This window comes from Lactuca saligna, chromosome 5, assembly GCF_052625555.1.
Source record: "Lactuca saligna cultivar CGN05327 chromosome 5, ASM5262555v1, whole genome shotgun sequence".
NCBI lineage: Eukaryota > Viridiplantae > Streptophyta > Magnoliopsida > Asterales > Asteraceae > Lactuca > Lactuca saligna.
In genome coordinates this window covers 224,730,941-224,745,344 of record NC_136421.1, presented here as the reverse complement: position 1 = coordinate 224,745,344, position 14,404 = coordinate 224,730,941, and the positions used below count along the sequence as shown (strand labels likewise).

General features: G+C 34.9%; 1 protein-coding gene across 1 annotated transcript; it reads left to right on the top strand.

Moving 5' to 3' along the window:
• The first annotated feature begins 10,304 nt into the window (after positions 1 to 10,304).
• Positions 10,305 to 13,560, top strand: LOC145045476 (casein kinase 1-like protein 2). The gene is made up of 13 exons (XM_078993799.1): positions 10,305 to 10,669; positions 10,753 to 10,793; positions 11,006 to 11,075; positions 11,182 to 11,330; positions 11,435 to 11,530; positions 11,633 to 11,703; positions 11,790 to 11,851; positions 11,927 to 11,990; positions 12,224 to 12,308; positions 12,414 to 12,623; positions 12,705 to 12,762; positions 12,855 to 12,994; positions 13,078 to 13,560. The coding sequence occupies exons 1-13, from the start codon at positions 10,591 to 10,593 to the stop codon at positions 13,276 to 13,278; spliced, it is 1,326 nt and encodes a 441-aa protein (XP_078849925.1). The 5' UTR covers positions 10,305 to 10,590; the 3' UTR covers positions 13,279 to 13,560.
• The last annotated feature ends 844 nt before the right edge of the window (positions 13,561 to 14,404 follow it).

Genomic DNA, 14,404 nt, shown 5'->3' with positions numbered 1-14,404 from the left:
TCACTAAGCTTCGTGCTTACATTTTTCAGTTTCAATTTCAGGTACTTCTGGTAGCAAGTGGAAGAGTTCGGATGACTGCAGTGCACACACCATTGTTTAGCCTGGGATGTTTCTACTTTAATATGTTTTGACGGATGTTTATGATATTTTGAGATACATGAATTATGATTTTTATGTGATGAATTGTTAACTATGGTTGTATTAATGATTTAAAATGAAAATTTTGGATCGTATTTTTGGGATGTTACAGTACCAAACCATAACAATAAAATCTATATCAAAAATTAACTTGGGGGTAAAATATTATATTAGTCAAAGTGTAACGACCCAATTTTTACGTCCGAAAATTTCATTTTAAAATATTACTTTAGAAAACATTAATAAATAAAAACATTGTTTGATCACACCATAACACATCGCAATCATGTTCTAGAAGGTCAAACCATACATCCCATCAAAATATCAGAGTACAATCCCAGTGAATCTCGTAAATGCGGAAACCGAAGAGTGTGTGTATGACGTGCCGCTACCGCGCCGGCTGCTTCCCCTTCGGTGCAGAGGTACCTGAAAACAAAACTGTAAACGTAAGCACAAAGCTTAGTGAGTTCCCCCAACGTACCACATACCACACAAACACATAACATACGTACTGCCAGGCTATTCTGGGGTGCCTGACTACCCGGTACGGCCATTCTGGGGTGCCGACCTACCCATACGGCCATTCTGGGGTGTCGTCTTACCCGTGTCAAGCCATTCTGGGGTGCTGACTACCCATGTCAAGCCATTCTGGGGTGCTGACTACCCATCGGTCCTAACAACCGATCCTCGGGGACTGGTCCCCTCCCGCTACCTCTATCGCATAACATAACAGACCAACATACAAGCATACCATCACATACAGTCAGATAATTCTGGGGTGTCTGACTACCCTGCGGTCCTAACAACCGAACTCTACTACTATTGCATATAACGTATCATGATAGCATATAACATAACAAGTAATAGCAAACCTAGATGATTTCACAAAGACAATCATCTATCACACGTCTCCTACTAGTGGGCCGGCATTGTGGCCTTAGACCCACCGCTACTGGAAGGTAACTCACCTCAAAGTAGCTGCTGAACTGATCGGGAACTAACTGACTGCTGCTGCTCCGGGAGTCCTCCGGCTGCAATTCTCACAACATACTCAATCAAACACTGCTAACTGTCCTTTAGGTAAAATGACCATTTTACCCCCGGTCTAGCTCTAAGCCAATGCTAGAGTCAACTTTCAGTTGACCCGACTCGCCGAGTGGATCTCCACTCGCCGAGTCCCTAGCAAACTATTGTCCTGGGTCCCTGGTTCTACTCGTCGAGTTGGGCTATGACTCGACGAGTTCATCTTCTAACTGTCATTCAACTCCTTCATCCTACCCGCCGAGTTGTATGAACAACTTGTCGAGTTCATCTTCATCCGAAGAACACTTTATGCTAAGACTCGCCGAGTTGTATGAACAACTCGCCGAGTCTGTTCTTAATCTATGAAGATTGTCGTGGACTCGCCGAGTCCTAATATGGGTGAGTTCAGCTCCCAACTCACCGAGTCACCCCCTATGACTCACGGCTCAACTCGATACATCATGAAGGGACCAAATCGGTGACTCGCGACCAGACTCGCCGAGTCGCCAATACGACTCGCCGAGTCGCCGCCATGCATCCACCAAATACACCGATTTACTCGATTTCAGTCCATGCCATTCATAGATCTGGACTTCTAGGACACAAATCACACGTAAAGTTTCCAACTTTACGTGTGGATATTCACTAATGTGGATTTTAGGGTGCAAAATGCCTCAAAAGGGTAGATCTAGGATGAACAAGCCACATGGGGCCATAAAGCTAACAGATCTGAGCTCCTGGAGCTCAATCTTGCCTAGATCTAAAGGCCAATCCACTTATTACGAAACATTAAGCACAAACAAGCTTGATGAATTGCTCAAGAGTGTCTCAAATGGAATCTTAAGCATAGAAACAGGGGAAAAACGAGATATACCTCAAGGGAAATGTTGAAATAACACAAAGATGGCTGATCTCCTTCTCCTCTTCTTGATCTACTCCTCTTTCTCCTCAAAACCTTCAAGAACACACCAAGAACACTTCAATCTCTCTAGGAAATAAGGGAAAACGATGTTGGGGGAGTTCTGGGGGTGAATGGGGACGAGTTGGGGCGGAATGAGGGTTTAAATAGGGTGCAAACCCTTGAAACTTAGGGTTTCATCCAGCAGCGGTGACTCGCCGAGTCCAGGATATGGACTCGCCGAGTCGCCCACTTAAAACGTGTCCTGAGTCTCGTCCCTACTCGGCGAGTCGGACCTTATGACTCGCCGAGTCCAAGGCTAAAATAGGGCAATGCTCAAATAAAATTCACATACCGGAAACCAGGTGCTACACAAAGTATATTGTCATGTATAACAAATCCCATAAACTTCACAAATTAATAAACAATATGAGGTAGATGTACCTCAAATAAAAGCTTCTTAATAATCAAAATCCAAACAAGATCATATAAATCCAAATAATACTCACATGAGTTAAAAAAAAAAACACTCGGATACGATAATCTGATTGATAAACAAGTTAACAAAACTTGACACTTTTCCATATATATATATATATATATATATATATATATATATATATATATATATATATATATATAGTGAGAGAGAGAGAGAGAACCATTGGATGTGTGAGTGGTTCGGTCGAGGGCCTCTGATTTTAAAAGGCCTCCAAATTTAGGGACAATATATAGTTTTGGTGTTGGTTTTTTCATAACATACCGAGTTGAATCTTCACATAAAGATGAAGTCCTCCTTGATTTTACAAAACTTGACACTTTTCCATATATATATATATATATATATATATATATATATATATATATATATATATATATATATATATATATATATATATATATATATATATATATATATATATATATATATATATATATATATATATATATATATATATCTATCGATTCTTTTCCAAAGACTAGAAAATTGGGCACATTGGCTGCTACCAACTGAATAAACTTGAACAAGCAATGCACTTCTGTTTTGTAACTTAGAAATAAAATTATCCGATGAAATGGCATCAAAAACATGATCTGATTTTGTTATAAAATATAACGAATAAACTGAATCAATAAAGATTATAGTTTTACAAAGGTAAATTTAAAGAAGCAGATAATTTAACGAACCAAATGAAGTGGGCTTCAATAATGGAAGATTAATATCAGAAAATTTTGTGCTGGAATATTTCTCCTTGACCTTTTCCATTACATGCTACAGTCAACAAAGCAAGATGTTTAATATTGAATATTTATATAGAAAATTGAAACTGAAAATTGGATATTTTGACCATGTCAGAAGCCACTCACAAGATATTCATCAATGTTAAATATGTCATAATCTCTTTTCCATATGGGATTGCTCAGAAGTTCAAAAGCATACCGTATTTGCAATGCAACAATTGTTCAAATATTAAACAATAAGAAAAGAAAACGAAGAGTACAATAAAGAATCACACGAACCTTAATCCTATCAAGAGTTGAAGAAGGTTCACTATCAGTTTTCCTGGAATGTAGAATTTTTTAATTAGTAATGTAGAACTTTTTAATTAGTAATCACTTGTACAATTTGTCAAAAATCTTGATCTTAGTTGTGCTTTCTTTAACAGCATATTCACCATCCGATGACCAAACAATCTCTAATGCAGATCCAAAGGATCTGTTTCTCCATGCCAAAGATGTGTATATATATATATATATATATATATGATGTATTCACCATCACCACATACAACAACAAACCCCCCGTTTGGGTTGAGTTTCAAGCTCTGCAAACAACACCAAAACATACAAAAATAAAAAAAACGACCAACTTACCCTCTATACTTTCGTAATTATCATAAATGGTCCTTCTGATCTCATTTTCAATTGGTAGGAAGCTAAAAGACATAATAGGCGCAGCTCACTTGTGGGTAGATATCACATGTTCCCAATTCTTTAACTCCTAAAGGCAACCTCTCTCCATCGGAGACCTAAGAATGAAAGAAGGAAAAAAGTTACAGTCATTTTGAAAGAATTTTGAATACATGGAAAAACCATTTTTTTATTTTACTTTAAATAGACAAAAAAGCATATGGACACCAACCTCAAAATAAACTCCCACACTCTTAATGTTAAAAGTTTGAATTTCATTATGTTTAGCCGTTATAATTTTTCCACTCTTATCCATAATAGGCTCTTCCCTTTCCAACTTTCACCATTATAGTCCCTTCATCATACCCAACATCAATCTTGTACAAAAGGGAAAGGGTACAAGTGTCATAAACAAGCATAAATGTCCGGCTGTACACAAATGTTACACATCAACAAAACTGATTGGAGAAATTTGATGTAAAAAGATTGAATTCATGCACCCAAAACTTGATGCTGATGACCAAAAGCAATGGAACCAGTTAGTATTTTTTCCCATTTATGGCCATACTTTTGGGTAGCTGTAGGGTAGTACCCAGATGTGAATTTTGGTGAGTCTTGCATGGTTGACACATAGAAGGTCCAACTCCTTTTCTACTTGTAGTTGTAACCTAAAAATATGATATTAATATTTAACAATCATTTATCTTTAACTTTCATACCCGATTACAAGATGCTCATAACAGATTGTACATTTTATTAACCTGTAGAGCACTGTTGAGTGCAGTTGAAGCATACACAGAAGTATATTGACCGCTATAATGAGTTCCAACAGATGGATGACCACTTAACAGGGTTGAATGATGTGAAGCCATAGGTATTTGAGAGGTAGCATCAGCTCCCAGTATCATAGAATAAACAATGAGTCAGAAAGCATGGTTTCACTTGATTTAGTTTCTGTAGTCAAACAAATATTGACCACCATAATGACTTCCTTCGAAAAAGAGATCATAGAGTTGTTTAGATTACATTTAGTTTAATACATATGAATATGGTCAACAAAATCAAATTAAATAAGATGCATTTTATATGGTGAATTACCATTAGACATGTGGCGAGATGAGTAGTTTCCTCTTCCACCCTTATTCCCATGTCCCTGCATCCCAAGTTTCCATTTAGGCTCTGTAGATTCTTTACTCAAATTCTGCTAAAAGAGAGCATTTTAACTTTCCACTATAAAGTGAGAATTTCTGTTAAAAACATTGAGAACTCCTAGCTTGTAAATCAAGGATCACGAAAGGTAGCACCAATCAACTATACATAAACATGAAAACAATTCATAAAAGATAACACTTCAAGAGCAATTATAACCAATTTAATGAGCAAGCTATGATTTAAAAGAGAGAATACGAAACAAAATAATAATAATCCCAAACCAGGCACATAGAACACGCAATTGCAAAGGAAAATCCCTAAAATCAACAAGTACCCAAAATCGTACATGCTAGGACCCATATATTTCCAATGATGAGTCATTAGTATTTAACATTTTCAATTTGTGGGTTTAAATCGATTGAGGGTATCCAGAGAAATTAAGATAATGAAGGAACATACCGAGAAGTATCAATGACTCAGGAATGAAACCAAGAACTTGAAAAGCACTTGCACCGAACATGCCAAGACCCAGAATATGGACAATCCATCAAAAATATTTTCTACTGTAAAGAAGAGAGATTTAGGGTTGTAGTGGTTGACTGCGGGAGGGATTTAGCGTTTCCTTCGTTTACCCCCTTCACATCTTTGTAAATCTTCATGTGGTGGAGGATAAAGATGAGAGAAAACCTGGTGGAGAAGCAGAGATGAGAAGGTGGAGGTGTCGATTAGGGGTTGTTCAACTGGAAGCTTTTATTGACGGTTGATGAGTCGTAGTTGTCGATTGGCACTACAATCGAAAGGTATTGCAGTCGCCGAATCATTTAGTGTGATGATCGATTTGGAAGAAATCTCAAACCCTTAACCTTAAACATGATGTGAAGCGATTGATCCAGTGGAGACGAGGGAGAAGAATGTGGGGGTTTTTAAAATTTGGGGATTTCATTTTCCCTCTAAAGAGACGCGCGTTTCTTAAAAAAAATGACATTCACAGAGGACGCACAGTTTAGATAAAGTGCCCTCCGTGTTTTTATTTTTTGTACATGAGACACTAATTTAAGGGCACGCAATAATGTTGACCTAAATCCTTAAATTTTTTGAAAAGATGACACTTTTTTAATGTCACTCTCTTTTGCGTAACATAAATCAATGAGTGTCGTGGTTTGCACGTCATAAAAGGGTCTTTTTCTTGTAGTGTCATCCCCTAATATAATAAATAAGAGCATTTTTCCACGTGACATTCTCTCAGCCCCCCCCTCCCCCCCTCTATTTTTCCCGCTTCTATCATCTAGCTGATTTTTCCTAAATTGCCTATTCTTCCTCTTTTACGTTTCCTTCTTGAACTCCTCTGATTCCGCATCAATTTGAAACCAAATCAATTCCGTGAACATGAAACTAAAAGATGATCTCCGCTTATCACCACCGCTCCTATTCCACTATTATTCTTCTTCTGTCTGTGAATACCGCTAATCTCATTTGTAACTTACAGTTATAGAATCCATTTTGCAGACAATCCTAAAATCCTCTACACATCTTCAACCCCGTTTCTCCCAAATCTCTTCGGACTCCCTTATTACTCTCTTCAATCTCCTGTAGGCCTCCGTAAGCACCAGATGTCGTCGCTACCACCACCCTTTTCTTGATGTTGTCTTTACCTCCACAGACACCCCTCTACATCCCCGCTTCTACCCTAAGTCGAAATGAGAAACCCTAAGTCTATCTCACCGCCACCATCAACACCACCATCACACACCGTTTACTGGAAACCCTAACCCTAAAATGGCTCCACTATCCCCACAAGGAACCACTTAATATTTTCATTATGATCCAAGAACTAAAGTTAGAGAGTACTGAGGTAATTTTCTGATTGCCTAAGGGTTTAATTTCTCTCCAGAAGGTAGCAATGAGTTTGTTTGTAAAGGTTCAATTTTGTAGATTTCTTCCTTTCATACTTCTCATTGACGATATTTTGTCCATTCTTTGTCTGAGTTTTAACAGAGAAATGAGAAGAAGGGTTTTGTTTCTTCAGAAAATTTTCTCCCCTGACAGTTTTAGGTATATGGTTCTTCATCTCGAATTTCTCTACCCTTCTTTTTAATATCATAAATCTTAGAGTAATTTTATATATACAGATCGAGTTGCTCTATGATTTTGCTTCTATATGTTTATTTTTAGTCTGAACTACAAGAGTTTAATCCACCTTTCAGTTATTGGGAAACTGAATGTTTATATTATATCCATAGAATGGAAACATGTAACAAGTTATAAAGTTGGTGTCAATGGCTTTGAAGTCATTGAGAAGCATGATGTCTCCAGGTTCATTTTCCTTAATTTTATTGATACATGATATTAATACCAATAGATATAAAACAGATCAATGAATTTTGGATTTTCAACAATGATGTTTATGAGTTTTGATTAGGTTTATCTTAATTTAACCAAGTGATGTTTTGTGATAGTTTAAATTTGAGTTTTGAAACCAATATCAGAATGAGAAAATCAGCCCAAAACTTGAATTACTCTCTTTTAAAGTTTGTATTTACTTATTCATTTTCTTTTAATTGCAGGTGACTGAAGCTCAAAAACTTGATGTAAGGAGAAACAAAGTGTTTGCATACCTCAACAATCTTATTTGCTTACGTTATCAACTAGATGCCCCTGAATTTGTGAGTGGTGAACCTAGCCTACTACAAACTTTTCTCTATTTCTGTTCATATTTACATATATGGTAACCCTAATATATATCATTTTATATACTTTCCTAAAGCTTATCCCACATTATTCCTTCAAAATGCAATATAGTAAAACCCTAAAATAGATCTCAACAATAGACTTTATATTAGAAAACTTTATTGTGGCTTCACACATTAATTATGTCATTATGTTTGAATTAAGTAAAATAGAAACACCATCTACATATGGATCATATTCAATCATATGATCTATAATATTTTCATTTGCATGGTCAATAACAATGCAGATCACCGTTTGATAAGAGAGGAATGATGGATTTTATGCTATGTTTTATGAGAAGATATTGAGTCAATTTTTAGCAGTAGAAATGACTTCAAAACATATCAATTACTGCCATATGTGACTATTTGAACCATATTTGGACCTTTGAATGATTACCCAGACTTATATATGATCCACTTTATATTAATTGTATCTTATTTCTATAACAACTTGTATTCAATTCTATGAAATTGCAGCTAAGGAATCATGGTTTGGACATGACTGTGGAAGAGCTTGAGACCCATGTTATATTAGCTTCGAAAATAGGGAAAATTACAGCTTACATATATGATCAAGACGTTTTATTGGTGTAAGCCTTTGGTGACTCATATAATAAGAGTCATCATTCTTATTTTATTTTTGGTTAGGTTATAAAGTTTTTGTTATCTTTCCGATGGAATTTAGATGGTCATAATACGTTAACAAATTTCAAATAAAAATGGAATATGCATGATTTATAATAACTTCACAAATATAATCACTCATACAACTTTTAATTTTCAGAAGTCAAAAATCTGACTTGGCAATTAAAAGTATACATAGCACAATATATTGTTTTTAAAAAACTAATACACAAGAACAACTAGAAGCTTACACGTTATTTCTTTCAATAGAAATAATTTAGTAAGATTAAATTGAAGAAAGAATGGAATCAATCATTTCATTGGAACTATAAAAAGTTTTTTGTTTTTGTCCAATGGAATGGAATCTGACATATTCTTCAAGGAATATGATTCCTTCCATTTTAAGTTTTTGGTATTTAACCAGTATCCTTTTTCCATTCCATCATGGAATGAAATGAAATATTTCAATATAACCCTTTGTGTTTATGAAATTTAAATGAAACACATCTTCTTTTAGTAGAAAATATTTTTCTTTATTATAATTATATTTTTGTTTTAATGAACTTATGCATCGTTTTCAATTTTTAAATTGTAAATTAATATTTTTTTTTGTTAAGAATTATTAAATATGGATTTGGAACTATATAGTATTTCCATATAAAGTAAAAAGCTCATATGAAAACTTGTCACATTCTTATAAGTCAAGTAAAAAGTTCATTTATTTGAATTCTAATTTAACAGTCTCTTCCCTAAAATTATGATATAAATTTTGTATAAAGGTATATTTTACACGTTTTATTTGTTTTAAAGATTACTTTTTTTTCCATTTCGAATTAAATTATTCAATATTTGTGGAAATTATTCATAACCATATTAATGAATTTTTGCATGTTATTAATTGGTCATTACAAATAAAATTATCAAAATTATTTTTTTTTATTTTACCCGTGGTTTCCACAGGTTGTAACCTAGTTACCATAATATATACCTCCAAATTTAAGAAATATATTAGCCACAATTTTAGTGAATTTATTAGAAAGTAGTAGGGCTATGCATGGGTCGGTTTGGGTCGGTTTTGGACCCAAACCCAACCCATAAATAGTCGGTTTCCGATTTTCAGAACCTAATAGGATCGGTTTCTGGTTGGTTCGGTTTCTTAGGTTTTAAGGTCAGTTTGAGCGGTTTTTCGGTTTCTTGGGTTCAACCCATACACTCACGGGTTCTGAGTTTAAACTCATGGGTTTTAGGTTTTAACTCATTTTCCATAAATGAAGCAACAAGTTAGATACTTAAAAAAAAAATACCAAATTGAAGTTAAGTGCTTCAAAAAACATGATTCTTACAACCAATAGTCCATTACAACTTACTACTAAAACCCAAAATAGGCTATTACAACCAAAACAAAATCAAGTAAGGGTTGTTTCTCGGGTTGGTTTCTTGGGATGGTTGATCGGTTTTAAGTATGGGTCGGTTTCTGGTTAAAATTTGAAACCGAACCCGATTTTTCGGTTTCTAAAAATATCAAACCCAAACCGTCGGTTTTGCTTCGGTTTCGGTTTTTTCAGTTTCGGTTTCGTCGGTTTTAGCTGGTTTCTCGGTTTTTTGGTTGGAGTTTGCTCACCCCTAGAAAGTAGTAAAAAAAAAAAAAAAAAATGATAGCATGGTTCATGTTTATATTTTCTTTATTTTAGCCACGGAGTGGGCAGCGATCCACACCAATGGGCAATGGGATTGGGTCAAAAAGGCTGTTTCGCGTTAATCAAAGCCCGAAGATCTCTGATCTGTCCCCGAAATCCCATTATTATTTCAACCAAAACTTCCATTGAGATTTTGCATAAATTAAGCTCTATTACTTACTTTTTCTTTCTTCTTCTTTATCCTTTTCCTAAATGACAATCAACGCAATTCAAGTTCCAGCTTCCAGTTGATCTATTCCTTTGACCTATTTCTTTCTCCAAGTTAAGTCCACAGACAGTTCCTGCCCGTCGGTGCTGACTCACGTCCACTTCCGTTTCATCTCAATTACCCGATTCGCCGTTTCTCCAATGAGGCGATAATCGGACCTCTACTGTTTTGTCACTAGTTTTGTGAATTAGGGTTTTAATTTATGCGATGGAGCAGCCTCGTGTGGGGAATAAATATCGGTTAGGGCGTAAGATCGGTAGCGGTTCATTTGGAGAGATCTATCATGGTTCGTTTGTTAATCGTCATTATGATGTTGATCCCTTCAGTTTTATAAGTTTGTATTGCTAATTATTGGAACCTGGTTTACAGGTACAAATATTCAGACGAATGAAGAAGTTGCTATCAAGCTTGTGAGTAAAAGAATAGCAGTTTTTTCATCTATCTATACTAAATTGCGACATAATTGATGCTTTAACTTTCAAATAATATCTACTTCATGTCGATTTTGACATTTAGGAACTGTAAATGGTTAACCTATGAACTTTCGAATCACATTATGCTATGCGGTTTTTTTTGAGGCCATCTATTTTTAGTAATCCGACTATCCTTTTTTCTCGTTCAGGAAAATATCAAAACAAAGCATCCTCAGTTGCTATACGAATCAAAGTTATATAAGATCCTGCAGGGAGGAAGTAATGAACAGTGCCATTCTGCTGTTTCTCTCTCTCTTTTTTTTTTCTTTTTTTTAAAAGGTAAATACCGACTATTCTGACTTTCACTTATGTCTTCGAATTATAGCTGGAATCCCAAATGTGAGATGGTTTGGCGTTGAAGCAGACTACAATGTTCTTGTGTTGGATTTATTGGGACCGAGTCTTGAAGATTTGTTTAACTTCTGTAGTCGGAAGATGTCTTTGAAAACAGTTCTTATGCTTGCTGATCAAATGGTATGCCTTTCTTTCCTAATTGACTTATTTTCGCACAAATAGATTGAAAATATCCTTGCATTTTTATATATTCACTTTTTTTATGTGGATTATATATGTTGCAGATCAACCGTGTTGAATTTATTCACTGTAAATCATTTCTGCATAGGGATATCAAGCCAGACAACTTCCTTATGGGTTTAGGGAGGCGTGCTAATCAGGTTTCATTCCATAATTTGTTCCATTTTTCCATTGTACATTTCTGTTTTTTTCATAGTTTTATTCATATTTTTTAAACATACATATAAACCTACATGTTACAGGTCTATGCTATTGATTTTGGGCTAGCCAAGAAATATAGAGACTCTTCAACTCATCGGCACATTCCATATAGGTGAGTTTTTTTTCTTTTTTTTTTTTCTTTTTTTCATACAAAAGTGACCCGTAATGAATCTATATATTATGTGTTATAAAATGCAGAGAGAACAAGAATTTGACAGGGACAGCTAGGTATGCAAGCATGAATACTCATCTTGGAATTGGTAAGCTTCTATTGTGCTCAAAATTATTCAAAAATACGAACAAATTTATCATTCTTACATGTTTGTGTTGCTTAGAACAAAGTCGAAGAGACGATTTGGAATCACTTGGATATGTACTTATGTACTTCTTAAGAGGAAGGTAGAACACCCTTTTTCCATTTTCATCTTATCTGCATATAATAGCAACGTACTTCCACTTCAATTCTAATTTGGTTACTAGTCTTAAAACTGATTCTTAAAAGTTAAAACCATTCAACTTATAAAAAACCTTCTTCAATTATGTAAAGCATGTTGTTATTTCTTTCAATCTCGCCTTAAAACTTTGATGCATAATAATCTGATTGACATGTTTTGGACATTGTTATTTGTTAGTCTCCCATGGCAGGGACTGAAAGCTGGGAACAAGAAACAAAAGTACGAAAAGATTTGTGAGAAGAAAGTTTCCACTTCTATTGAGGTAACTTAAGCTATTCCATTTAAGTATTTATTGATGTTTGTTATTACCAACCGGAAATATTCATTGTATGCCATAAAACTCACAAAGTTTTTATTTTTTTTGCAGTCTTTATGTCAGGGATACCCTTCAGAGTTTGCATCTTACTTCCATTATTGTCGATCTTTAAGATTCGATGACAGGCCCGATTATCCATACTTGAAGAGACTCTTCCGTGAGCTTTTCATTCGTGAAGGTTTTCAGTTTGATTACGTCTTTGATTGGACTATTTTGAAGTATCAGCAATCACAGCTTTCGAATCCTCCATCCCGTGCTCTTGTAAGCTGTCAACAAGATGATGCTTTTTATTTTTTTTAATATATCCATAATAATAGCTATGTATGTATTTTTGTGAATCAGGGGGCAGGAACAAGTTCTGGTATCCCTCCCATGGCTGCCAACCCGGGCAGGTTAACCGGTCAGTATTTCCAGGAAATAGCAACATATTTTATTCCTTTTACCAATACAAACAGTCTACTTTATCAGTTTAACCTGTATTTATTTTTATAGGTGGTGAAGAAGGTGGTGGTAGTAGGGGTTGGTCTTCTTCCCGGCCTAGAAATACATTGAATTCTGGAACCCTCACCCTCACCCAATCCAATTCCAGACAAAAAAATCCAGCTTCCACTGATCCATCCACCAGTAGAGAGGTACTTACCTACCTACCTACTACCACAACACAACACAACACATTATTTTCTTACTTTAATTTAATTTAATTTTTTTTTAACAGTTAACAAGTAGTAATATTTTGCAATCGAGTGGATCTTCAAGGCGGCCTACTGATGCGGTGCTTGGTAGGGTGGCAAGTAGCAGCGGACGAAGGAGCTCCCCGGTTGTTTCATCCGATCAAAGACGCTCGACTCCCGGTAGAAATGCAAAAGCAAACAACTTTGACTCGACTCTCAAAGGTATTGAGGGTTTGCATTTTTAGCATATATAATATAAGCCCCCATTCAAACTTCAAACTTGGTTTTTATGTAAGTAACTGCATTTCATCTTTTTTTTTTTTTTTTTTTCAAATGTGTAGTCTGTCTTTTATTAGAGCGAGTGAGTCACTGCCTAATAATTATAATTAATTAAATAATCAAACACTAGAGGTAATAGAGATTATAGAGCTGGTCTTCGGGAACTATTCGTGAAAACTCGGGTTCGACTCTTGTGCTGCTTTCCTTTTTTTTTTATAAATGATTTGATGTTGAATCGGCATCAACCATTTAATGCTGTTGAATGAAAGAAATTACAATTTTACCCTTCTAATAAGATCAACTTTAAATGTGCGTATATAAAATTGACAAGTTCTAAAATCTAATGATATAGATTTTTTTTTTGCTAAATATTCATCAAATACATTTTTTTTGGTGGAAAGAGAACAATTACAACTTAGAACCAACAAATAAACATTACACACATCTAGAATCCAATCCAAATATCAAACAAATACCACACAAATATAGTGTGGTGGTGGGAGATGGAAGTCGTTGGAATTTAATGATAGTGTGTTGGTGGTGGATGTCGGTGGTGATGTCCTTTGAATGTTCAATGTCATATGGACTACACATGTGGTCATGAAATATGTCATATACACGACACATTGGCAACAATAGCATGTGGAGAACTTGGTAACCTGTTAATAAGGTTATCTTCCCTTTCTAGCTGCTCGTTTTTTAATTTTTAGTTTATATTCTCATAATGCACAAAAACTAGTTCACGGATCTTTTTTTTACAAAATCTTATTAGGTTCTAATGAAATTAACCCCGTTGGTTTATTCAAAATATATAAATTGTTTTCTTACAGTTGTCAACCTATAATAGGTTTTTTTTTCCTAACATTTGTTGTTATTTTTCTTATTTTTCATTATCACTTTTGTGTTGGTTGTTAGTTGTTGGTTGCGACACTTCATCTTTATTTGATGTATATGACATATATAACTATTAACAATAGCTATAGGATCGACAATAAAAACGTGATTCATAGAATTAGTTTAAACAGTTGAATTTGTTTATCTGATTATCAAGAATTAGATAATACGTATTGATAGCAAAAAACTTGAATATAA